The 25,117-nt window shown below is 46.6% G+C and overlaps 1 protein-coding gene across 2 annotated transcripts in view; it reads right to left on the bottom strand.

The window, feature by feature from the left end:
- LOC144136647 (histone-lysine N-methyltransferase 2B-like) overlaps window positions 1–25,117 on the bottom strand; it is a 68,811-nt gene that overhangs the window by 30,848 nt on the left and 12,846 nt on the right. For both annotated transcript variants that reach the window (XM_077669159.1, XM_077669160.1), the window contains exons 5-16: window positions 23,452–23,538; window positions 22,133–22,297; window positions 17,895–18,696; window positions 17,014–17,061; window positions 11,869–12,409; window positions 10,005–10,115; window positions 5,776–5,886; window positions 4,857–4,997; window positions 3,682–3,777; window positions 1,327–1,438; window positions 1,177–1,232; window positions 527–584 (exon numbers count right to left, since the gene is read on the bottom strand). In XM_077669159.1, coding sequence (XP_077525285.1) covers window positions 527–584; window positions 1,177–1,232; window positions 1,327–1,438; window positions 3,682–3,777; window positions 4,857–4,997; window positions 5,776–5,886; window positions 10,005–10,115; window positions 11,869–12,409; window positions 17,014–17,061; window positions 17,895–18,696; window positions 22,133–22,297; window positions 23,452–23,538 — 2,328 coding nt within the window. The remainder of the gene's footprint in view (window positions 1–526; window positions 585–1,176; window positions 1,233–1,326; window positions 1,439–3,681; window positions 3,778–4,856; window positions 4,998–5,775; window positions 5,887–10,004; window positions 10,116–11,868; window positions 12,410–17,013; window positions 17,062–17,894; window positions 18,697–22,132; window positions 22,298–23,451; window positions 23,539–25,117) is intronic.

The following is a 25,117-nucleotide window of genomic DNA, read 5'->3' on the forward strand; positions in this document are numbered from 1 at the left end:
ACAGTCTATGTGAAAGGGACATCGAGGACAATTTTGAGTTGGCCTGTAGCGATACATAACTGCATTCTAATGCAGGAGACGCTAATCTCACCAAAAACAGAGCTGTTTTAAACTAGAAAAGGTCAAAAAATGAACTATGGATGTCACCATCACCAGTCAATTTCACAAGTAAACTGCGTACGTTGACACAATTTCCTTGGTTGCAGATCCCAGATCACGCCATTCACTTCAAAACAGTGATCACGGAATCCTTTTCGGTGCGGACGTCACGAGTTCGAATCAAATGGCACAATAACTTTGAAATGCAATTTTCTCAACAATAAATGCATCTTCTGCAGCCAGAATAACGTCAACACTCCGTAGAAGAGCTGTAGATTCGGTTTTTTTGATTATCGAAAATTGCATGGTGTTGTCAAGGGTCACATGGGTGCCAGATGACAACACAGCCAGTAATCCATGCCTGACAGGTGACGGAGCTTGCAGAGCATCACCCGACAAATGCCGCACACTTTCCTGCTGCACTCACCCGATATGCCGTCGCAGCGCGCATGGACCCACTTTTGGCACTGGGAACACTGGACCATCTGAAAATTATAACAATATCGTCACCTCTGCTCCAGCATAGTGCAATTATGCTGTGTGCTAAGCTGCACAACGTGACATGAAATTATCTGCATGGAGAAAAAATTGTTCGAGGACTGAAATCTCTAAAACACATGCCAATGCATGTACTTTCGTGCTCGGTATGATCCGCAACACGCATCAGCTGGTACAAGCTCACATCACAAACCAATGCGAGTCAGGCGCTGCTGCAAAGTTCTGCATAAAGCTGCCGAGCAGTGTGCCCGTGTGTATGGTACTGTGCAGCACAGCGTATTCATTTTCTATCAAACGCAAACCAGGAGAAGGTGGCTGCTAGAGCGTTGCAGGTCATTCTGATCGTGACTGTGCAAGCATTTGGGGCTTTTGCAATCTAAATGATATCAATAGCTCGCATGTCTAACAAACAATGCTGCAAAAATGTGCCTCTGCACATGAAAGGTCTCCAGCCTTTGTCATCGGACATTACCCTCATACCCTTTTTCCATCACACCCAATATCATTAAACTTCAATTGTAATGCCAAAAAGAGCCTGGCAAGGAAAGTGATCTGTAACCTTAAAAGGAAGCTACTTACCATTGACTCGTAATCATCATCTTCATAGCACTTCTCGCACAGCGGGCAATAGTTGCCTGAAGTGAAGAATGGATAAAAAGATGTCAATCGAGAGTGTTCCAGTGGCTGCACTAGTCACAGTCGCAGCCCCACGTTTAACCCGCTGCTCACCTTTCTCACGGAGAACCAGGCACTCATGGCACAGGGACAGGTCAAAGTTCCACGAAGAATTTTTTGACGAGGTGGTTCCACAACTTTTGCACCTAATGCACTTGGCACAGAGCTACAAGCGAGACAGTAAAAAAAAAGTGTTTCAACGCACACTTCTTCCATAGCATGAACTAGCATGCAAGAATTATACCTTGAGCACCCAAAGTGCACAAAAGGAATAAATGAATATGATAAGCCAACTAAACCTGTGCTACAGCTTGTCAAACTTATCAGAACAAAAGCCTATCTTGGCATTTGAGACAAAAAATTTATAAGTAAACCCTCGATAGCATGGGCTTGCATATCTGAAAATATCAGGCAAGTTTTCCATGTTGCACAATAAGCTCCAAACAGTTCTATGTGTTTGTAGCCACTTATTTCGAATTAATTGCATGATGACCTTGAAATATAGCCGCTGAGAACATGCAAAAAAGGATCGCCAACCAGTCATTTGTGCAACCCAGGGGTCACACTGCAAATCATGCCATAAACCTACAATAGCAAGTCCACACTAACGTGCCACAACACACATCCCCTGCCACCACTTTGCAACACTTGGTACTTTTTGCAATTTCAAAGCAACACTAAAATCGTAGGGACGCATAACTACACATTGCTGGTAGCGTCCAAAAAAAAACGTATTTACCTATTTTTCAAAATTTGAAAATCTGAATTGGAGGGTCGACTTACAATCGAAATGAAAACACGGCGATATAATTAAAGGCGAGACAAACGAGATATCGGGCATGCTACAGAATGGTTGCATTTTTGCTGCGCGGCTCCGTCGCATCGCTCTTGGTGCTGGCCTTGAGCAGCTGCTATGTCAACACGCAAAATTGGCATCCCCTCCCCGCGCGGGCGGCGGCAGCTATCGATAAACAGCAAACTGGTACCCCACACATACTCCCCACACGTGGCTGCTGACTGCGGTTGCTGATAAGCAGCGGCGGCCCGATAACGCAATCGCGTTCTACAGGAAGCTCAAGCGTCCAACAAGTTTTCTTTTTTACTTTCAAATGCGCGCTCGGCACTCAAGGGAGTGTTGATAGTTGACAGAAGGGCCGCTGTTCCAATCGAGGCAGCACCCCCCACTCGGAACGGTGCCGGGGAGTGTCGGTAGCCGACGGAAAAGCCAACACCATTCACGTGTAGTTTTTCTTTGGCTCTGACGCATTTGACTACTGCCAGCAGCATTTCACTAGTTTTTAATGTAGTGCTTCGTCAGTCGTCATTTCTGCTCTAGGTCCAGCAAGCGAGCGGCGCTCGTTGATGGCGACATTCAAGATGGCTGCCATTCTCTACGCTGAAGAAACGAACAGCTGCGCGCCGGGCCGCAAGTTCGACGTTCGCAACGGGCGATACAGGTGAGGCAGCTGCAGCGAGGAGAATTCTCAGCTGTTTTATGCGATGTCGTGATGTGACTGTATGCGAAGTGCAGGATTTCGCTGGACGACGACATTAGAACAACGTGCTGTGGGACCACAGCAGCGATCACGATGGCAGCGCTAGTGAAGACGATGGCACAAGTGTGGACGAGTAGTCCAATGACTAAAGGCTGGTTCACATGCAAGCGACAGAGCGAGTGAGCAGCGCATCGCAGCGAAAATTTTCAATTTGTTGGAACCTCGCCGCTCATCGCCGCGACAACTCAAAAACAGGTTTTTCCGCTGCGGCGGCAGGATTCGCTAGCATTTTCGTTTGCATGTGAAACAGGCTTAATACATTTTCGTTTTGGAATGTGCCCACGGGCACGCCTGCACGCGGCAGCCAATAGCGGCTGGCAATAAACGGCGGCCGCTGGAGAATGCTATCGCGTTCAACTTTCAAGGCCAAGCTTAAACACCCTCGAAGTTCTTTCTTTCGGAAATGTGACTTGGGGGGGGGACTTACATTCGAGTCGACTTACAGTCGTGTAAATACGGTGTTTCCTTCCGATTAAAATTCTAGAAAATGCAACACTGCCCAGGTTTCATGCTCAGGTGAGAAAGTGCAAGAGGCCACAGAAGTTGTGAAGTTATTGCCTTGGATTAAAAGAAACTAATGGCAAATTTTAAATAATACAGTCGACTCTCAATAATTCACTCAAAGAGGGCCAAAATTATTGGTCAAATTATCAAGAGTTTGGATAAACAGGGGTCTTTTTACTACCCCTGATGTTAGTTCAAATAAATAGGCTGTTCAAGTTAAGCAAGTCTGAATTAGCAAGAGCCCACGGCATTTTAAAAACCAGAAAAATCAAAAGGAATTTCAAAGTTCACTAACAAGTTTGCACAGTCCTACAAAAACCATAATGTGCAACAGGGCCCACTAACTCACCCAAATTTTCTTTTTCCTCGATGGCTTTGACGGATAACCAGGTCCCAAGCAGTCCGTGTGGTACGTTTGCTGACACTTGTTGCATCTCAAGAGTTGCTGCAAGCCAATACAATCCCAATAAGATTTACAGTGAACAGTTCAAGCATGTGGGGAAAGAAAAAAAAATGACACTGCTAACTCTTTTTCCGGTGAAAAAGAACCCCCAGGACACCAACTCTGATTAAAGGGACAGTAAGAAATTATTATTATTATTTACAAAGAAAGAAAAGATGCAGAACTGATGCACATCAGGTTCATCAGCAACTTTTGAGAGCTGTTGGGGTTCCTTTAATCTAAACAGATCGAGCACTTATCCTTTAACAAATACAATCGAACCCCGCTACAACGAAATTCACAGGGTGCGCGAAAAATTTCGCTGAAGCGGAAGTTTCGTTGAGGCGAAAACAGCCCAAAAACACTGTCAGGTTGGACAATATAGTCCCAAAACATCATCAGGATCGTTGACAGCGTGCTCAGTGAGATGCCGAAGTCTGCTGCAACATCTCCCTTATTCCTGCCGCTGGATGCCGCGCTGATCATTCGTGCCTTCTCTTCAAGAGAAAGGAACTTCCGCTTCCTAGACAAAGTTGCCATGCTTGTCTCGATTGCAGCGCACAAGCACGAGTGAAAAAAACTAGGGCAAACGCGCTGCTGCTGTTACCAGGCTGCTGCGTCCTTTGGCGACGGATTGGTCGCGGCTCTGGCTTGGAAGAAAACGGGAGCTTGCACCCGCGCCTTGTCGCAAGGCAGCCAGCCCGATTGTCATCACCACCAAGCAATGGCGGTCTTCATGTGCGTTTGAATGAGTCGATCAATTGGTTCCAGCGAAAGTTTAGTGAAACAAAGCAGCGTGGACCTGTGGAAGTACACAGATGGGCGGCGATATGCTTGTTTTATTGTAAGATAGATTTTTAAACCCTTTTCGCATAGCAAAAATTTCGTTGAAGCGGAAACGCGCCCCAAAAATGGTTCGTTGTGATGAGAAATTTGTTCCATTACTTTCTATGGCTAGCTGACGAGGAACTGTAAATATTTCGTTGAAGCGACGTTCGTTGTAGCGGGGTTCGATTGTACTCCACCGCAGGACATTTTCTTTCCTTGCTTTGGAAAATTAATAGAACTTAAATAACACGCACACTGCTCCGATGGCCGCAGACAATGCAGGCCTGACAACGTGGGCAACACCAGCACTCCTGGTCCACACCCGCTTGCGGCACTTCATCGGTGTCCAAACAGAACCAATGGTATGGCTCACAGCAAACAGTGCAGAACAGCAACTGCCAAAATAGAAAGAAAATGCCACAATAAGCTCAAACCAACAAATATTTGCAGTCATGTCTGTGAATGCTGGACCAAACTGCTGCAGGAATGCATGCACCTTTTCTCTCCACATAACCCATAGCAACCTCTCTCCTCACACCTCAAAGTGCGAATGAGCTCTAGTGCCCAAGTACTACCGTGGCTTTTTGCATAAATCCTCCACCTAAGGGCACAGAACTACAACTTACGGTTGCACCTCAAAGCTCGCCTCATAACTTTATAGATGGCTATTCTGGCTCAAAACAATCTCAGTACCTTACCTAAAAGCTAACATGCCCAGAGAAGATCATAAACAATTTGCATGCTGTCCCAATTTTTAGCAAAGAGAAAAAGATGAAGTTGAGCATGGAGATTCCAACTGCAGCCTTGCACATCTAAAAATGTACAGCTAACTCACTGCACCACACAACCAGTGCTACCGAACACTTCTAGATGTATCCTCAATCCTTCCTATAAAATTTCTCCTTTGTACCACTAGCTGGCAATGCAGAAGTGTGGAGCTGTGCCTTTGCGAAAATGAAATCATGCTTCCAGGTCATTCCTCCACTAAACCCTACAAAATATAAAACAACAAAGCAAGAATTATTAAAAAAAATTACTTCGGTGCACAATCACCCTTTGTTAATTTGAGAAACACACACTGCAAGGAGGCATAAACATGGCAAAACTCTTCATACATCTGCAAAGCAAAAACCTAAACAAGTGCAAGGCACATGACCTTAATTACTACTGTACCTCTTCTTCCCCGGCGCTTCCACACAAGAAACAGACTGCCTGCACGGCAAACTGCTGAGCCGACACCAGCGGAAATCCTGCTGAAATTATCTTGGACCGCTCGTACTCGTCCTGAAACACACAAGGGCAATGCATTACATTAAAATGAAGTATTCAGTTACAATACTGATCTGTTTGATTTGGCTGCATTCATTACACAAGTTCCGAAAAACTTTTGCAACAACGATGCTGCGGGCATGCGGCCCCTGCTGAGGCAGTTCTAGTTAAGCTTGACACTACCGCCCTGCAATTGCTTCCAAAACAAACAAGTGAGTGCAAGCCTGGTCATCTGCTCATCAACCATGGCGTCACTGCCAAATTGTTGCCAGTTGTATGCCCCAAGTCAATGATTGCTGACAGGCCGAACCACATGGGGCAATTTCCCGAAGCAAAGCCTGGCAGAGCATTACTATCAACCAACCTCGGGAAATCATCTTTATGAACTAAGTCGCTGTGTGTGCCAATATGAGTTACACATACACGATTTATGAAAACACACTAAACTATTGCCAATGGGACTCGATCCCTCAGCTTAACTGTCACCAGTTATTAAGACGTTGGACATTTCCTCACCAACCTACGCACAGCCATCACAGTTTTGCTGCACTTAGCTACATTTGCACTTCAGTGAATGCAAGCTAGCCAAAATAGCCAAGAACTCATGCAGCAATAAGTACACACATTTGTAAAAAGAATAGGGAAGAGCAAGAGGCACTTCCCTATTCTTTTACTTAAATAAGATTAATGCAAAAATGCTGCGCTCCTTGAAGTGGTGCAGTGAGTGCAGCAAATCAGAGACTTTATACAATGGTGCACCTATGTGGCTTATCACAGAGAATGTCTCAAACATTAGTTTCAAAGAGTATTTGTACTTTACTGCAATACCCATAGAACTTGAGTATAGCGTAAAGGCAATTACTTAAAAAGCTTACTCCAGGAAATTTTGCCGTGTCGCCAAAAAGCCATGTTGCCTGGGCAGATAGCCTGAAAATGACTAATTTCCCACCCTAAAGCACAGGCTGCAGGTTTCCATTTCAGGATACATCTAGTCATCATCATTATCAGCCTGAATATTCCCACATAAGGGCAAAGGCCTCTCCCATGTCTCTCCAATTAACCCTGTCCTTTGCCAGCTCCGCCACTGCATCCCTGCAAACTTCTTAATATCATTCGCCCACCCAACTTTCTGCCGCCCCGCGTGCCCCGTAAACATTTGACGCCCGATGTGCATCACTTTTCATTTTAGCTAGAGAGCCAAATACCACTAAGCAACTGGCATGAGAAGAGCACTGCAATGCATGTTGAAGGGCACTTAAACCAGGGTTCGTACAGACTCAAAAGAGGCAAATTCAAGGATATTCAAGGAATTTCAAGGCCCAGTTGGAGTATTTTTAAAGGACTCAACACAATGCTACATGCAGCAGTTTTCAATATCAGGTACTAATTTTACTGAACAAAGTAAAAAAAAAATGTCAAGGAACAGCTTGTATTGCACTAAACCGACATAATATATGCTCCGTCTTGAAAAACACGCTGCAGTGCATTGCACCAATGTCGAACAGCAATCCATTATGCAAAACTGCTAACGGCAACTTCAGGGGACCTACTGCCGCTTTTCCTGAATCTTCTGGTTGAGGCTACACAGTTCCTGAGTCTTGCTTCGTGCAGCATACGTATTCGCTGAAGCCTGGAGGTCAGCTATTGTCGCCGCAAGTTTTTTTTTTTTTCATTTCGGCGATCTCTTCGTTGATGCAGCGCCTCTTTGATTCCCTGACATCATCACACTGCTTCTTTTTTACTGCTTCCAGATATGCAGCATACTGCTGCCGGGCAGCTGATACAGCAGTCCTCAGCTCTTTTGTAATAGGGACATTAAGAATGCCCCCTGCCTTGTCCACAGCATCGCATACAATACATTGCGAAATGTATGACAGGTCCTTCAGGTTTTCTACAGCAACCTGGTGGTTCACGCTAAACCCTCACTCCACAGTGGCCTGCCCGTGGCTGAGCACGAGCAAAAGCTTGACAACCTTTCACAGTTCCCCATATGATGAATAAAACTTCATCAGCTCAGACAAGAACTCGTCCCACCTGTTTACGTTCTTCTCAAACATTCGCAGGTTATGCATCTCTTCCTGCAGGAACTCGGTGTAGTCCCCCAGTACAGTGTCTCTTTGGTGCTCAGACATTCTGCCCACTGTAATGAGGGCATCGAAGCCAGCCCTGAAGCCAGCCAGGCACTCATCTGGTTTAGTACACATATGTCGTGGTTCCAGAGAGGATAAACTCCTAACAATTGGGAATCTCAGTGGACTTCTCTCAAGCACCTTCTTTGTCACACTGATCAAAAAGTGTTTGCATTCCATGCGGAACTGGAACATGTCCTTCTGGCTTGCTTTGGTGTTCCTGACAGTCTGCTCAGCCGCATGGCCTACATCCGCCTTTTCAAGTGGAGTGTGGTTCTCGGTGCTTTCAATGTCCACCATCAGCAGACCAGTGACTCCTTTTGCTGAAGACAAGACCGAGCACTTCAGAAACTTCGTCAGTAGCTTCCTGACCACAGTTTCCAAGTCGCTTGCAAGAAAGAACACCATGGGCTGATCCGTTTGGTACTCAGTGAGGAACTGCTTGAGAGTCATGGCCACACCCAGTGCAAATTGAAGCTTTGCTAGCAGTAAGACATCACTGGCAAACTTACACAAGTTGTGAAATGATCCACATTTTGGGGGGCTTACTTCCTTCTTCCTTGCAGCTGCAATAAACTTCTCAATATCACACCACAATAGCAAGGCTCTCTCTATCACAGGGACATTCTCCAACCACTGGTGGGCAACAAAGTTCAGGGGAAAAGTCTCCTGACCGGTAACTGCTGAGAAGTCCTCCTTCCTTCCAGACTGGAGAGCAGATGAAGTCAAGTCCCCACTTACTTGCTGTAACACCTGCCCTGTAGGCGCTGTGCATGGTATGGAGGCCACAAGTCCCAATGTCCAGACATTGAACTTGGTATGCTTGATGCAGGTGCTCTTGGAAATTCTTGAGTAACTGCAGGTTAACATTGGGACCATCCATTGAAATCTGAAGAATTTTCTCAAGAGGGAAAGGCTCAAGCGCACTCAGCAGCTTTCCTTCGATGTTCTCGGATGTCGAGTGCCTTCTAAACACCGAGGTATATAGTACCTCGTTGCCACCTTGTGAGACGAACTCCAAAACCAGATGTGAACATCCAATTGTTTCCGCTGGAGATAGTCGTTCATAGACTCGTCGAAGAGTACCACATAGTAATCACAATCTCTTATCTCCCACTGCAGAGCAGATAAAAAGAAAGGCTTCAGACCATGGAACGTCACACAGGCACATTTTTTCTCTCCGCAAGAAAATGCTTTGGCCACATCACTGTCCGGGAACATACTCTGGAATAGCTGGCCTGCTTCCGACGATGACCGATAGGAGAAATGCGATGTGACGACCTTCAAAGTCCACAGAATCTCTGCGTTTGTCACCAGCTCATGTGCCTTGCAAGCATCGTATAGCTTTCCCGATTGCGAAGGAGGCGGGATGGCTGACTGCTGCCCCGTACTTGGAACTAAATACCTTCGCACCGAGCTGTTGGCTGCAATCTTCACGACGCCAGCACGCTTAGCACTCTTCATATGGCTCTTTAACACTGACTCGCCCATGCTGGTGATATCGAAGGACTTGCTGCAAGGCCTGCATCTTGCGCGGTGCTCACTCGTATCTGGTGCAATCCAGTCTTTGTAAGAGTCTTTGTGAAGGCACGCGCCTTGAAATTTGCTTTTCCCAGGCATTTGCTTTGTAGTCAGATGCTTCAGCCGCAACAAGTCGGGTGCAGAACCGACGGCACAATGCAATGCCGTCAACCACCATAACAAAGCGCCAAGATCGGATTGGATTGAATCGGCTCCAGTTGGCTTCAGAGCCGAGTGGCTCCAATGGGGCTAACCGTCGCACAACATTGGCTATATTAGCACAAAATGATTTTTTACGCCTGAAACGCATATATTTTAACTGCGTTTTTTTCTGGTTAATACCCATTTGCATGCACTGCGCTAGGAATTAAAGGATTTTCAAGGAGCAGCAAAAAGTCCAGGATTTTCAAGGGCCTTGAAAACGAAATATTCAAATTCAAGGGTCTTCAAGGTTTTCAAGGACCTGTGTGCACCCTGACTTACCCATAATAAAGCCTGAACCAGCGGCTGGTTTCCATGCCCCACAGACTTCTTGCTGAGCTGCCGAGAAGACAACGGGTGGTCCACCACCTTTGGGACCAGGGGCGCATACAGCTGGGAAGAAAGGGCAAGAATCTGGAGCGCCGCACCTTCAGCTTACAAACAGCATGGCATATTGTGGCGACAGCCAAGATAATAAAACTTTCAGCTGTTCACAACTGCTGCAATACTATAAAGCTCTCAAACTTCTGCATTTCAAACTTACGGCTTAGTGTAACCTTCCCGTGGAATCCCCTAACATGGCAAAGCCATACCACACCTCAGGATTTCTCTGAACAGACTAGAACATCACTCTTGGTATTAGTTATTGGTCAATTATGCATAACCCTGCCATGTGCTTATACCTCAGCACGCACATTGGACTAAAGATGAAACGGGACATAGCAGAGCGTCTCTGTCATCTGCCGCCCCATGTTCCGAGCAGCAAGCTTTTGCAGCAATGGTGCTGGTAGAGGCATCACGCGCCCTCCGGATAAATAAAAACTCTATCATGCTGGCATGCTGCGGAGAAGCGCTAGATAGGCGGAGGGGGCAGTCGTGTGCAATGTTTTCTGCGCCCACTATTAATAAAGCAGTCAGGAAAACACTTTCAAAGACCAACTGCACAACCACTCTCTCGTGTTTCTCTGCAGCCTCAGCGGTACAGTGCTCACTATCGGATGCATATGTATTTGTGACAACGCTTTGTTGCCCACAGTGCGCAGTTGCCCGACCCAATGTTGCATAGGGATACTTCGTTGGTGCAGATGATGACGACGACATCATAAAGCCATACACTGAAGAACAAAATAGTACACTAGTGAAGTATGGGAACTCTAGCACTGCCAGGAATCTGATTAGGACAATGACGACGAGGCCATCTTGCCACCTGCTACTGTGAGCGCTTCTACCGCGATTAGTTGTATCACGTCCATAAACCAGCTTGTTGGTAGCAAAGAAATCGGCAAGGAGAACATCACTGCGCTTGGGAACTTGGAAAGCACAGTAATAGGGCCTAGTTTGAATAAGCAGGCGTGCAAAGAGGGGTTACACTGCGCGACTTGGTACTTTTAGAAGCAGCATGGGAAGTCCACTTACTACAAACCCTGGATACAATGAACGCACTCCTCGTTCGTTATAAGTGGGCTCGACAGTAATTCTGACCGAATAAGGTAAGTACCCGCCCCCCACCCCACCAAATGTAGTTTAAAACGAAACCAACCGCCAAATGCCACCTCTATGCAAAATTTCAGCCCGAACAAACATGTGGTTAGGCTAAAGGAATTTTTTTTTTTCCATTTTCTCTGAACAATGCAGCAGTCAGTATATACTTTATATTGTCCCCTTTACGTCAACCCCCCAACTCGCACCCCTTGCTGACCAGAAGAAAAAGTTGACTCAATATGTCATCAATATCACAGAGTGATAAATAACTCAAGCCAGCTAAATTCAATTTTACCGTATTTGTCTGCATTCAAAAGGCTTCCAGCCAAGCTCCACGTTTCAATGAACAGATTCATACGAGACTCCAAAAGGGGTCTTTGTAAGATAAATCTGACCTGACCCAAACGGACAAAGATGCACAGAGAATTTTTTTTACTAAGCACTTCCGACAAGATGGGTTTTGCACATTTTTACTTGAAAAACCTTACCAAAAACTGCCACGCCAAGAAAAACTGTTAAATCAAAAAAGCTTGCTTAAAAAATGGTTTCAATGCAAAGTTTGATACAGGTTTCAATGCAAGTATTCACACAAAGTTAAATAGAAACTTTGGTAATAAGAGTTACAAGTGCTCTGTTTTTACAGTCATCCCGCAAGGATCTTTACCTTTGCCTGCAGCCTGGCCTCCTTAGCACCCATGCCACTGCTGCCAGCGGTGGCAATGCTGCTGCTAGTGCTGCTGCTACCAACTCCACTGTTGATGCTGCTGCTGTTGCTGTTCTCCCAACTGCCGAGGCTCATTGCCTCCTGCTCGGCTGCAACAACACCAGCCACAGAAGCACATTCCTCTTCAGGATCCCCACATGGCATTTCCGTCTTGCAGTTAGCCTCAGCTTTCCGCACAGACTTGCCCTTCTTCGTGAGCCGGCTCCTCGCAGTTGCCTTGACTTTGGCTTTCTCCTTCCGTCTCAGTAGCCGCTTGTATTTGTCTAGCTTGGGCCTGTAACTCTGCACGGGCTTTGGTCGCGGCACCCTCCTTGGCCTCTTGGGCTTCGATGGGTTCTTGGGTTCTTCCTCCTCCTTGATCCTGCATGGCGGCTCTGAGGAACCCGCTTGATTTTGCGCGGACGAAACGTCCGCTTCGCCTGTCTCAGGTTGCGGAGCTGGATACCCTGGCCTCAGGCTCAAATTCGAGCATCGCCTTTGCCTGGGTGAGCAAAAACAGACCATAAGTATGAATCTACATATGCCAACAAAGACGTCACATTTTTCGCACCATCCCCAGCCTTACAGGGGCACCAAAGGAAAATAATATAGAGGGTAACACTATCAATTTCAACAAAAGTTAAGGATAATATTATGTTCACTTTTAATGCCATTCATTCCCAATTAAATAGCAATATAACACCACCTGCTGATAACAACATTCAGAATTGCGTGAGCCCGAGGTCTCACTTTCGCTTTCTCCTTCAAATAAGTTGAGGGCTCCTCTGCATTCAGTTAAAGGGACACTGAGGAGAACTCTATCAATTTGTTTTGTTAGCAAAATCTGATAGTTCGGCATTTCATGGTTTTGTTGCCGCTTGTCCGGGCGCGAAAGATGCATTTATTTCAAAGAAATTTGGATTCGAAGTTGAAAAAGTTTTTCCCGCCCCTCTGATTCAAACTCGGGGAACTCTTATGACGCCACGGCAACTCTTATGACGTCACAGAACAGAGTGACATAAATCGTGACGTAAATGCAGACTCCGTGATTTCTGACGGCTGGCGGTGCGGTGTGCAACCATCCTTTGCAAGCCTCAGAGATTCGTGACATCCATGAAGTAAAGAAAATTCCTCCAAGGTGGCGGCTCTTGTCCTAGGAAGTCATCATGCTTGTACTTGCGAGATTGGCCTGTGGCGGCGATACCTGTATTTTGGTTCTTGCTATTTTCTACATTACAAGAGCTTTGTTTTCAGGAAGAGTGGCGTTTTTACGATCAGTAGCTGCTATTCTATGGATACAAGCCAACTTCAATTTCTCCTCAGTGTCCCTTTAAAGACAATCTGCTACATTATGCGAGAGCCTAATGAGTATGCAAGAATGCAGAATTAGATCGCAAAAGTGCAAAAAACAAATGTCACTCCATTATCCATTTCATGCTTCGGGCACCAATTTGAACATAAACACTTTGCAACAATGCTAGCATATAATTTTGTCCCCGTGCTTGTCCCCAAAACCATGCTATTATGGATATCCATTTCAGAAGCTCACGACCTCTTCAACCAGAACATGGCAGCCTGGAAAACGCCCCTTGCCTGCTGCCAGAAAATTCTGCAATAACAAGTCGTGCATTTCCACTGTTCGGCACCGGTTACTAAGAATGTTGCTGCACCTATTCAGTCATCCCTACCCTGACACGTTAGTTTTCATCTTTGTCTTGCATTAACTTCTGCTACCTTAATTTTTAATGACTTCACTCAGTATTTTTGGAAACTGCATAACGTTTTTATAAAGTTGGCTTTGGAAAGTAAAAACTTTAAAACGTGCTAGTATGATCATGCACAGATTTTTCCGCATGATGCTGTTCTTAGCCATCACTGCTAAGATGCACAAGTGACATTATACTTTGCAGCATGACAGCAATGTGAACAAAACAATGTATGCGCATTTTACTCAAAGGAGCCCAAAAGTGGTCACATGACAAGAGGCCCAAGTACCACATTTAAATTAACAATGTAACCATGAATAACTTGAGAGGGGAGTTTTGAGATCTTACAATTTTTTTTTTAAACATTGAGATTATGACCCGATTACAGTTTGTTCAAGCCAACTACAACCAAGGTGCCAAAAACTCTAAGTAAATAGAGATGCCACGCACAAATACAAAACTATAGGATACAATTGATATTATTTGAGTACGTAGGAACACTTCAGAAATGCACGTGACATCAAGATGCGTAAACACGCAGTCTCCCAGGGGTAGTAGCAGCCGCCGTCATCCCCATGCCTCTGCTGCGTACGTTTTGTGCTGCCCAGTCCTGTGCCCCTTTGCCCTCTTTCGTTTCCCTCCTCCACTCAACTCTTTCACTGCCTTTTTTCTGTCAACGGTCCACACCACCTTCTTTCCACGTTAATATAGCCACACTCTCCTTAGCCTATGCAGACCCGCTGGGGCGCCATGCGGCCCTATGGTCGCCAGAAAGCTTGCTTCTTCTAATAGCTCAAGAATCTGGTGGTAAAATCCACTGTAGCTACCTTAAGAAGCAGCGGGCAAAAAAAATCGTTATATTTGTACCCTGGTTCTGAATATTACACGAAGTGCGTTCTGAAACTGATGGAGTAAGGAAAAAAAATTTGCATTATATTCGTGCAAATATGGCATATCCACTTTATCTCAGACAATCACTTGAAACTACAGCTATGGATTCAGAAACTGCAAAGGATGGGAAAATTCTCAAAGAGGCACTGAGGGAATACTAACAACTTTCTCTTCTAACAAAAATCTGATAATTGGCCCTTCTGTGATAACTGGCTCTCTGTTAACATTTGTCCGGCAGAAGAAACCTTCAACTGCTAAAAAACCTAGAACTACAGTTGCAATGTTTTCTTCCATCATTCCAATTCAAACATGTGATATGGTGATGACATCAAATGTTGTGCGTTTGTTTCACGTTATGCTCCATATTTCATTGACAGTTTCATCTCGTTCGAGCAAAAAAGTGCACGAATATTGGCAATACAATAGCCAGCTTATTATTCACTCACATAATCCTTCGTTTATCTTCTATGCTACAAAAAAAAAAAAAAACTCAACTGGCAACAAACATAGCGCACTTATCTTCTATGCGACAAAAAAACAAAAGAAACTGAATTGGCACAAACCTAGTGCACTTGTGGAAACAGCCGATTACAGCAACAGCCACCCCTCATTTATCGCTCTTGTCCAGTTTGTACAGTAGCCGACAAATAATTCGGACTCCAATAATTCGGACTTGTAGGATATTTCGGACCTCAATGAGGTACCGTCAGTCACCCCATAGAAGCGCATACATATTAACAACGGATATTTCAAACTTCAAAAGTCCAAAAGTTCGATTTTTCGGACTAATTTCAGTCGCCTGCGGGCCAAAATTGGTCATCTTGTCGGCTTTTTGCCGGTGGGCGCAAAAGTTGCCATCTTGGATTCAAGTGGAGTTACGCTGCAGTTGGGTTGGCTTGACATACTTTCGGTACCTAATTGTTGCCGGTAGAGGTCCCTGCGATCTCTGACACTTCGAGGTGGCAGCCGGATTGTCATCGCCGTCAACTCGCTTTTGTTGCCATCGCCCACGTTGTCGCGGGCAGTTATTGCTTGTCCCATACATTGAAAATTGGTTGTTGGGGGAAGGGAATTGTGAGGAGCTATCTCACATCTCGGCGGGAAGGGATAAAGGAGGGACTGAGAGAAGAAAAGATGAAAGAGGTGCCGTAATGAAGGGCTCTGGAATAATTTCGACCACCCGGGGATCTTTAACGTGCACTGAAATCGCACAGCACACGGGTGCCTTTGCGTTTCGCCTCCATCGAAATGCGGCCACCGCGGTCGGGTTCCAACCCGGGTACACCGGATCAGTAGCCGAGTGCCCTAACCACTGAGCCACCGCGGCGGGTCTCATACGTTCGCTATTCGCCATTTCGTCACTTGGGTTTCTCTGACTGCGTCGACCGAGTGGCACTCAGTCTTCACGAACTTACATCTGTTTGCCGTTTTGTGAGTGTGTCCGGCGGTTCCGCCGCTTTGAACGAAAAGTGCCTTATCTTTGCGTGTGCTTGACGAGCGGTGTGGTGCACTATCGGGTTGTGGACAACGTGGCCCCGCCGGGTCCATCAAATAAACGTGGGAAGCATTCCAACTAAACGCGGTGACCTTGCCGTCTAGCGTGTCCGAAAAATCGGTCGGGACTGTATAAGGACTTCGTTTTCACCGACTCCAGCTTCTTTGCCACCAGAAGGTAATCCATCAATCTAAACCATCTTCAGTTCATCCTTATGGAAAACCTGTTCCCCCCTCTGTTTCAACGCGGCTGACCACTTTCATCATCGTACGTCAAGACAGTACCGGCTAGACGAAGAGGGAAGTCTCCCTCATGGGGGAAGCACCGCCTCGAAGGTTACACGGAACTCTGTGGAGCCAGTGAGGGTCTCTTTTGGATCCGGCCAGCGTCACGAGCGGTTGCAGCCACACGCTCTCGTCACCTTCCGCAGTAGGTGCATGGAGATCCGACATGCCTTGCCGCTGGACTTCTGGTTCCAGGCAGCGAAGTGAGCGCAGCAAACGCGCGCTCTCGGCACCTTCCCCAGCAAATGCTTGGGGATGGCTTTGCCCCAAGAATGCAGAACACACACGGGAAAATCCAGCTGCCATTGTTGGCACATAAAAATGTTTGCCGCCGATACCTCCGAAGTCGCGCCCCTGCCCCAGCCAGTAAGTCGGAAGCCCTTCTTACGTAGCCTTCTATTTCCGAGGAATGCCTCGTTGATGTTTTTTTGTACCCGCTCTGTGTATTAATTGCAAGTGTAATAAATAGCATGCGAGTGTTCACGCTTTGTCGTCCCTCCCTTTGTTCCATCGAGCACAAACCCCGGTTGGCATGCGGAAACGCTGCATCCGTGGAGTGGGAGTGCGGGGCGGAAGGCGGTCCCCCAATATTTCCACATCCTCAGTGTCCCCTTAAAGTGACACGCTTCACTTCCTTTGTGAATTGCCATCTAAAGGAGGCTTAAAAGCATGCAGCAAGAACAAAAACTGTAATACGCATCAAACAATAATATTAATAAAGGATACTCACAGGCAGGCCTGTTTCAGAAGATTTTTTCCTCCAAACTTTTTCTTGTCCCTGCGAATGGGCCACAGACACTTCAATTAAGATTTGAACACACGGCAATCACAGCAGGCACACCAAAGAACATTGCAATGAAAGCGGCTATTTTGAGTTTGGATACATTCTTATCATGTGCTTTCATACCAGTGCTAGTTTTTTGCATTCACATTCCACAAAACTAACCTGAATAAGTAAACAAGATGCCGCTTGCTATTAAAAGATGCTAAATGGCTACTTAAAGCAATTCAGCATGTCTTAAAGGTACTGACAGTGTACTAAACTTCGACACAAACTGCGATCAAAATATCTGTCAAGTCTTTGACTGACTATGAAACACTGACTTTTCATCACCTAACAACTTGTGCCTGCCTCGCTAGGGTTATTAACTTCCAAACACTCAAAGGCAACCTCAGACCTTCTAGAGGCCCTCAGCTCATTCACTGAATTCAGTGGCCCAATAGCAATTGCAGCTACCTCTGGTGCAGACCAGTAGGTGCTTGTGACAAGAGAGAAGGCATTGATGGCCATTTCAAACACTGTGACGTGTGATGCGATGTGTGCATGCAGACAGAGAAATACTCCCATGGATTTGCACAAAAGTAATTACATAGGCTTAAAATTTTTCTCAACCGAAATGTGCTCTTTAAGATGTATATACTAAGACAAGAAAAAAGCGCCAGATAAGATAAAACGCTTGCTAAGACCAAGGCTAATGTGTATCTAAAGCACACAACAAAGTTTTTGACAAAATACCTTGCATCGTACCCTACATCTCATCTTTGAATCTGTTTTCCACATAAATGTAACAACAAAAGTCACACCGTTACAGATTAACTGCAGGCACTGACCGGCAACAGGCACACTTTCCACAGTCCACCGCCAGACAGCCTGCACAGCGGTTGCAGCGGCCCTTGCGCACCCTCAGGAACCCGGACACAGGTGTCGAATAGCGAGCATTGCGCCGCAGCGGTCTGCTGGTGCATGAAGTGTCTGCCGGTGCCTCTTCCTGCTCGCCTTTCGATGCGAGTGCCTCCATCGGGGACTCAGGGGGTTCTCCCTTTTCCTCAGCACCATCAGGAGTCTCTGTTCTCGGCTGTAGCGTCAGCGTGCCCTGCTCATCACTGATGTCTTCCTCTTTCACCTGCATTGCCAGTTGGCTGGGCTGCTCCGCCAAACTCTGGTCCCCACCTGCTTCCTCCTCTTCCACTTTCCTCCTCTTTGTCTCCGGCACCCCCAGCACTTCTCCACTTTCCTCCGGTCCCTGCTTCTTCTCCTCAACCTTGTCCCCTCTGCCACCGTCCTTTCCCTCGCCTTGCTCTTGCTGCCCTTCGTCCGGAGACTCGTGCTGCTGCCTAGCGCTGCTGTTATCTGCCTGTTCCTGACTCTGTTGCCGGTGGTGGTGGCGTTCGTCCCTTTGGTGCTGGTGGTCTGTCCCATGATGTTGGTGGTCGTGCTCCTTGCTCCGCCATGACCTCTCGTGTGAAGGAGGTTCGTCGTGCTCCCTGCCGGACGCACCGCCGCTGCCACCACCCCTCCTCTCGTGGTCTCTCCTCCGACCCCCTTCATCCCTCCTTCGACCGCCGTCGTCCCTCTTCTTGCTGTCGTCCTTGCGCCGGTTTCGCTCGGGCACTTCGGGAGAGGAGTCCTCCTCTGCAAACAGCAGAGAACAGAAATCATGCTTAGAGGGACTGACAACTGGCCAAAACCTGTCAGGAGGCTATGGATTAAAATACTGCTCCTTATAGTGCAAGAATTGAGTGCTGTAATAGCAATAACACATGACTTATGGCTTATGGCTTATGGGTGTCTAACGTCCCAAAGCGACTCAGGCTATGAGGGACGCTGTAGTGAAGGGCTCCGAAAATTTCGACCACCTGGGGTTCTTTAACGTGCGCAATGAAACATTAATTAATAATTTTAATTTGGCACCGAAATTCACATAAAACAAGCTGGAACGACATCCTGTATTGAAACCTGGCCATTATCAGAGTATTCCACCATGCAACTGCATCTATGTAAAATGCCGCTTGTATTGCTGTTGAAGGGACACTAAAGGGAAATATCAAACTAAGCAAAAATGATAGATTATGCCTAGGAAACACTATCGACGTTTTTTTCTACACGGAAAGGTGGCTGTGTTGCTGAGGAAGCCACAAATAAAAGCCCCAAAATCCATCCACGTTCAGAGCACCTGCGAAAAATAAACTGCCATGTGATGTATTTGCAACCTGACCAATCAGAGGCACCACTTCCAAAGGCCAGAAACTCAGCTCGGAACCGAAAACCAAAAGTCCGCAGATCAGTGACCACAGCAGAAACGTGCAAATGCAGCCTGCTCCCCCCCACTATTTCGTTGGGGGCTCTCTGCTGCATCGCGTGCGTCTGCATCTCGCTGCAACGTGAACGTATGATAAAAATAGGTAGGCTCCACAGGTGCGAAATAAACTATGTGAAGTTACTGAGAGCAGCCACAGACTGCAGAACAAACGACTGATCGAGCGCATGCATATAAACATCGGCGACGATAACACGAGTGAGTAGTCTTCAGTGCAATGTGTGCTGTCATGAAATGTACGGGCATGCTTTGAGATATCCTCGAAAGCGTGCGAGCAGCAGTCTCACTCCGATGTATTTCATTTAACACTACATCTGAGTGAAAAAGTGCACACGAATGACACGAATGAAACGGCACACTGTGCTGTAGATTGTCGAGTTTTTGTCGACTAGCAGTACGTATGATCGCAGACAGTCGTTGTGGTCAACTCTGCTGTGGTCGTTGCAATTTCTACATTTCTGAATTGCTTTCTGTGGGTTCTAAGCTAAAACGAATCAGTATATGTTGCGCCCACCTGTGGTCTGCCGCATGCCGGCATTAGCTGCCAGCAGAGGATACACGCTTAATCTTGACTAACACACATCAGCGTTTTTCTCGCGGAAAACCCCGCCTTGCGTGCCAGTGCCTTACGCACTGCGTGCACGATGACCGTGCATGCGCCTTCGATAAAAAGCAACACTCCCTACAAATCACCAATGATGTGCTTCAAGCTTTTGTTGATAGATGGTGCAACAGTGTTTTGAATTTCTTGGCTGAAGCGGTAACCATGGCCCAAATAAACACTGCCATAACATGCTTTAAGTGTGAAAAGAAATGGACATTACACTATACCCAAGCTGTCTAATTACCATCTGACAGCTGGGACTATATAGTCCTTATTATATTAGTCCTTAGTTCATCACTTTTTTTCTGCAGAGCAATCGCTGTCATGCTTGTCTTGTTGATCATGGTTTCCAGTATCGGGTTACAGTACAGCATAGACCGCTTATAACGCATACCACGGGAGTCGGGAAAATCTGCGTTATAAACAGTACTGCCCTGTAACCAAGACGTAGCCTTTCCATGCATTTGCGTTTTCAGAACGGCCAGCCTACCTCTCAAAGTGCACCTGACAACGCACCAGACGCACAACACTGCAATCACAGGCAACAAAGAAGTTTATTTGATCTTTTTGTTGAAGCATTGTAATGAATGAAAGAATGACGTTATTTTAGTTTGGCGCTACGACTGAACTGCATTGCTAATGGCTTCACCTTCAAAAACAGTGAGGCACTTAAAGCTTGCTCGCTGAGGTTTCTCTGAGCGCAGTAGAGGTGCAGTTTGTTGCAACCGTCGAGCGCGTCTTTGCACGAGACTTGTGCTGCACTTTCACTCACTTCGTCAGGCTCATCCTCGGAGAGAGGCTCATCGCGACCGCGTACCACTGCCACGATGTCTTCATCTGTGGCGGCTACTTTACACACAACGCTGTCGGGGTCGGCGACGACCTTATCTCGTGCCGGTCCTTGAAACGCTGAATACAACCAACCATTCAATGGGTTGAAACCATCATGCCCCAAAATGTTTGCAAGGCACCTGGCCTTGGCTTGCAATATTGAGCCACTCACAGGAAAGATCTGGGCCCGGACTTCGTGAAACCGTGCAAACAAAGCGGCAACATCTTCGTACTTCGACGCACAAATCCGCTTCCTTGCAAACAAAGTGGAGTCGTCCTGCAGCTGCTGTCGCAACTTGTCGCTGTTCTTCCAAATGGCGGACACAGTAGCGTCCGCGACACCATACTTTTTTGCCACCATAGCCTTTTTCAAAAAGCTCTCGACGTGCCTTGCAATGCTCTGCTGGGTTTCGAGAGCTTGCCATTTCCTGGCTTTTGGAGGCTTAAACGACATTGGAACTGAAGACAGCCGAGGCTGGTAGACTTGCTCACGTTGTCAGCTGACTTGCCTACGTTGTCAACTTTTCGTTACACGCGACGACACATATCACGCTCATGGGCTCAAGCGTGACAAGACGCTGCAATCACGTGCTTCCCAGTTTTGTCCAACCAGTGTGCCTATCGGAGGCGCATCGGAGAGTGAGAGGAAAAACGCTTGCTTTAGGACTATTTTTTTTTTCTATCCTCTCCTGTCGTCAGCCTTGCGTTGAACCGCACTGACAACGCTCCCCCGCCCCTCCTGCTGCCCCCTTCTTGCGCAATCTGGGAAGCACGCTCCTTGCGCCCGCCGGTACCCACGGGTCCATGCCGGTACGCGGGTCGCCTGGCTTTCAAGAAACTGCACTATACACGGTCTTCGGTTACGCGCCGCCGCGTATTAAGCGATACGCCAATACATTGAACTCTATGGGAAGCGAAGCGGTTCTCACAAAAAACCGCATACAATGCGGTCCCGCATTATAAGCAGTTACGTTATAAATGGTCTGAGCTGCACTGGAAACGGTGCACTCACTCATAGAAAAATTCTCGACCAAAATCTTCTGTAGCGTTTTAACAAAAACACCACAGAATTCAGCACTTCGCTTATTAAGTTTTCGGTTGCGGCAAAAAAAAAACGTGGTCCTTAATATTCAGTTGCCGATCCCTTTAACCATGCTTCACCTATAAAGCAAAATTATATGTGACAAGGAACCCCACTCGCTGCCTAGGAGTACCACAACACAGTTACATTAACAACTAACATCACTGTGGTTTCCACAGTGGGCTATCTGCAGTTTGTATGCACAAGTAGTCCAGCCTAATGCGTCACTTCTCACCTTGCGAAGAGTGGTGCACGGCGAGCCGGCTCTTGTCTTCCTCAGAGAGAGCACTGAGACTGATGCGGCCTGCAGGCACCGGCGAGAAGGTGGCTCGCTTCTGCCCTAGTACGACTGCCGCTCGACGACACACGTGCTTGATGCGTGGCCCATGGGTGCTCTTGACTGCACAGGCATCCAGGAAAGGAGGCACAAGCGTCTAACAGCAACATAACTCACATCAACAAAGAAGCTGACCTGGAGGCATAGAACAGGCACAATGGCAATAGCTCATACCTGTGCCAGCCAGCCAAAGCTAAAGCGAAGGTGACTGCGAGAAATAATGGTATTTCACCATGGCATTACGGCAAGCGTAATGCCATGAACAGTGCACAGCTAAAACAAGCGAGCACAGATAAGAAATGAAGTCACTATACACCAGAGTACACTGCCTCAGGCTTGCTGTGTTCAGAGAGCCAGAAATTAGAATCTTGGCTAATTAAAGCAAGAAAAGCACCCCCTAAAGCAGCACACACAAAAAAATGCTAGCCCACCATTCCATCGGTAATAAATATACGAAAATGGTACTGATTGGCACTATCCAACTGTAGTACCAGGGTAGTCCAGTGCCACATGGCTAAACCATCTGGAACTCCGAACTAGCGGTTCCAGAAAGTTTCAGGAAGGACTAACAGACTAACGTTTGCTACAAAGTTCAGTCTGGCTTCAGTTGGACATGGAAGGTAGTGCATTACATTGCAAGAAACTTGAAAACAGCTGTGAAGAAAAGACCTCAGAGACAGAGCAGAATATTTTTTGCATCCATCTCTATGCCCTCACAATTGAGCATACAAGCTTCCGCACCCAACCAAATTGTACAAATTAATTGGAACACTTAGAACCCTTGCTTTGGTTCCATTCCTTCGAGAGCTGTGAAATGCTATCTTTCATGCTCAAACATAGTGAATCTATCCTGTGCAATTTGAGCATGAGCACTGCCAGCTGAGCTTGTTTTAATCATGTCATACTCACTGCAGTTTGGTGAACAACACGTTTCCTGCATGGGCCCTGTAGCAAGCTCTACAGGCTAAACAAGAAAATGCCTTTCTTTTATAAAAACACATCCAAAAGCTATATTATGCACTCCAGAAAAAGACTAGACAAACAAACAAGCCTAACACTCTCGCATAACTGCTCCACAGGTCTTTTAGGCCAATTTTAGGGCACCCTACTTGACTCCAGCAGTGTACTAGTATACCAAACCTGCAACAACATGAGAATGAAACATGCCTCCTAAAGTGCAGCACAAGAGAGAGAAGTGGTGACAAAGCGTTGCTTACTCGAATCACTGCTGGAAATAAGGGTATCCTGGGAATCCTCTGGACTAGAAACAACAGGCTTTGGCATTTCTGAGAAGCTCTCGGCGCCTGGAAAATTAATGGAAAAAAAGGATCAAAGTCAAGTGTTGAAATCCCAAGCATTCGCAATAGAGCACCAGTAAAGATAACCACAGATACATCACCACTGCAACCAAGCAGGATGGTAAATCAAGGTGTCCTTTTACTGCAAAGAGCATCGTGGAAGCCAGCCATGACAACGGTAGTTGCCTAGCAAAATTGCAGGCAATCACGAAGGCTCGTCAATCTCTGACACATAACTAATGTGCCACCTCAGCCAAAGATGCAAACCACCATGCCGTGCAGCAGGCCAATCTCCACAGCCAGCACTGGTTAGTCATTGCCAGAGATGCCCGCAATGTCTCGTTTTTTATTTTATCCCCATGTCCATTGCTGTGAGGTGAAACTCAGTTGCCTACACAGCCTTTCATATTAAATACATTATTGTTAATATGAAAAGTATCTGTTTGAACACAAGAATCAAGTGACATACCTCGTGCCGTTCTGCCTCAGTATACCGTACATACTCGTGTAAGGGCTGCCCCGTGCAAGGGCCGCACCCCCTACTCTGAAGATGAAATTTTGAAAAAATTCCTGCGCCAGCAAAAGTTAAGTTTCACAACTTGCTACTAGATATCGCTAGCTGCTTTCAACCCCCTATCATCATCAGTGCTTTGAGATCACGTGGGGACGCGGTCTTGTTTTTGCAAACTGTTTCGCTCCGGGAGCCATTTTTTCTTTGTGTGTTCCTGCAGTCTTGGGCAGTGTGTTTGATTGCGTATACCGTGGCGTTCAAGCTGAAAGTCCTCGCTTACGCTGAAGAAAACAGCAAGCGGGCGGCTGGATGCAAGTTCAACATCAACGAGAAGTGTGTGCGTCAGTGGTGCAACCAGAAAGAACAGCTCGCTGGTACAAACCACAATCAGAAAGCATTCCACGGGAAGCAGTGAAGTTTTCAGAGCTTGAAAAGGAACTTGAGAAGTAGGTTATGACGACAAGAAAAAAACGGCTACGCAGTGTCGACGGAGATGATCCGCATGAAAGCCATTGCCATCGCTCGCCACATGGGCATTCCGCTAGTGAATTTTAAAGCAAGTAACGGATGGCTTCAAGGCTTTATGAACTGGAACGCACTCTCCATTCGGCGCAGAATGGCACTGTGCCAAAAGCTGCCCAATGAGTATAAGGGCGAACTGTTGAAGTTCCACCGTTTCGTTACCAGCCTTTGAAGGGAGCAGGGCTATGACGTGTCTCAGATAGGAAACACGGATCAGACGCCTATCTAGTTCGATACACTAGAAAATAGCACACTTGATTTTAAAGGTGCAAAAAGCATCCCTGTGCGTACAACCGATGTAGAACAGCAACCGTGCACGGTGATGCCGTGTATCACTGCCGATGGCAGAAAACTGCCACCATATGTAATTTTCAAGAGGAAGACGCTGCCAAAAGAAAATTTCCAGATGGCATTATCATTCACGTCCACGAAAAAGGTTGGATGTGCGATGAACTCGTTTTGGACTGAGTAAAAACGGCGTGGGCGAACCGATGGGGCACAGTGTTACAATGAAGGGCTTTGCTCGTCCTCGACGGTTTCGATGCCATCTCA

This window comes from Amblyomma americanum, chromosome 6 (assembly GCF_052857255.1).
Source record: "Amblyomma americanum isolate KBUSLIRL-KWMA chromosome 6, ASM5285725v1, whole genome shotgun sequence".
Lineage (NCBI taxonomy): Eukaryota > Metazoa > Arthropoda > Arachnida > Ixodida > Ixodidae > Amblyomma > Amblyomma americanum.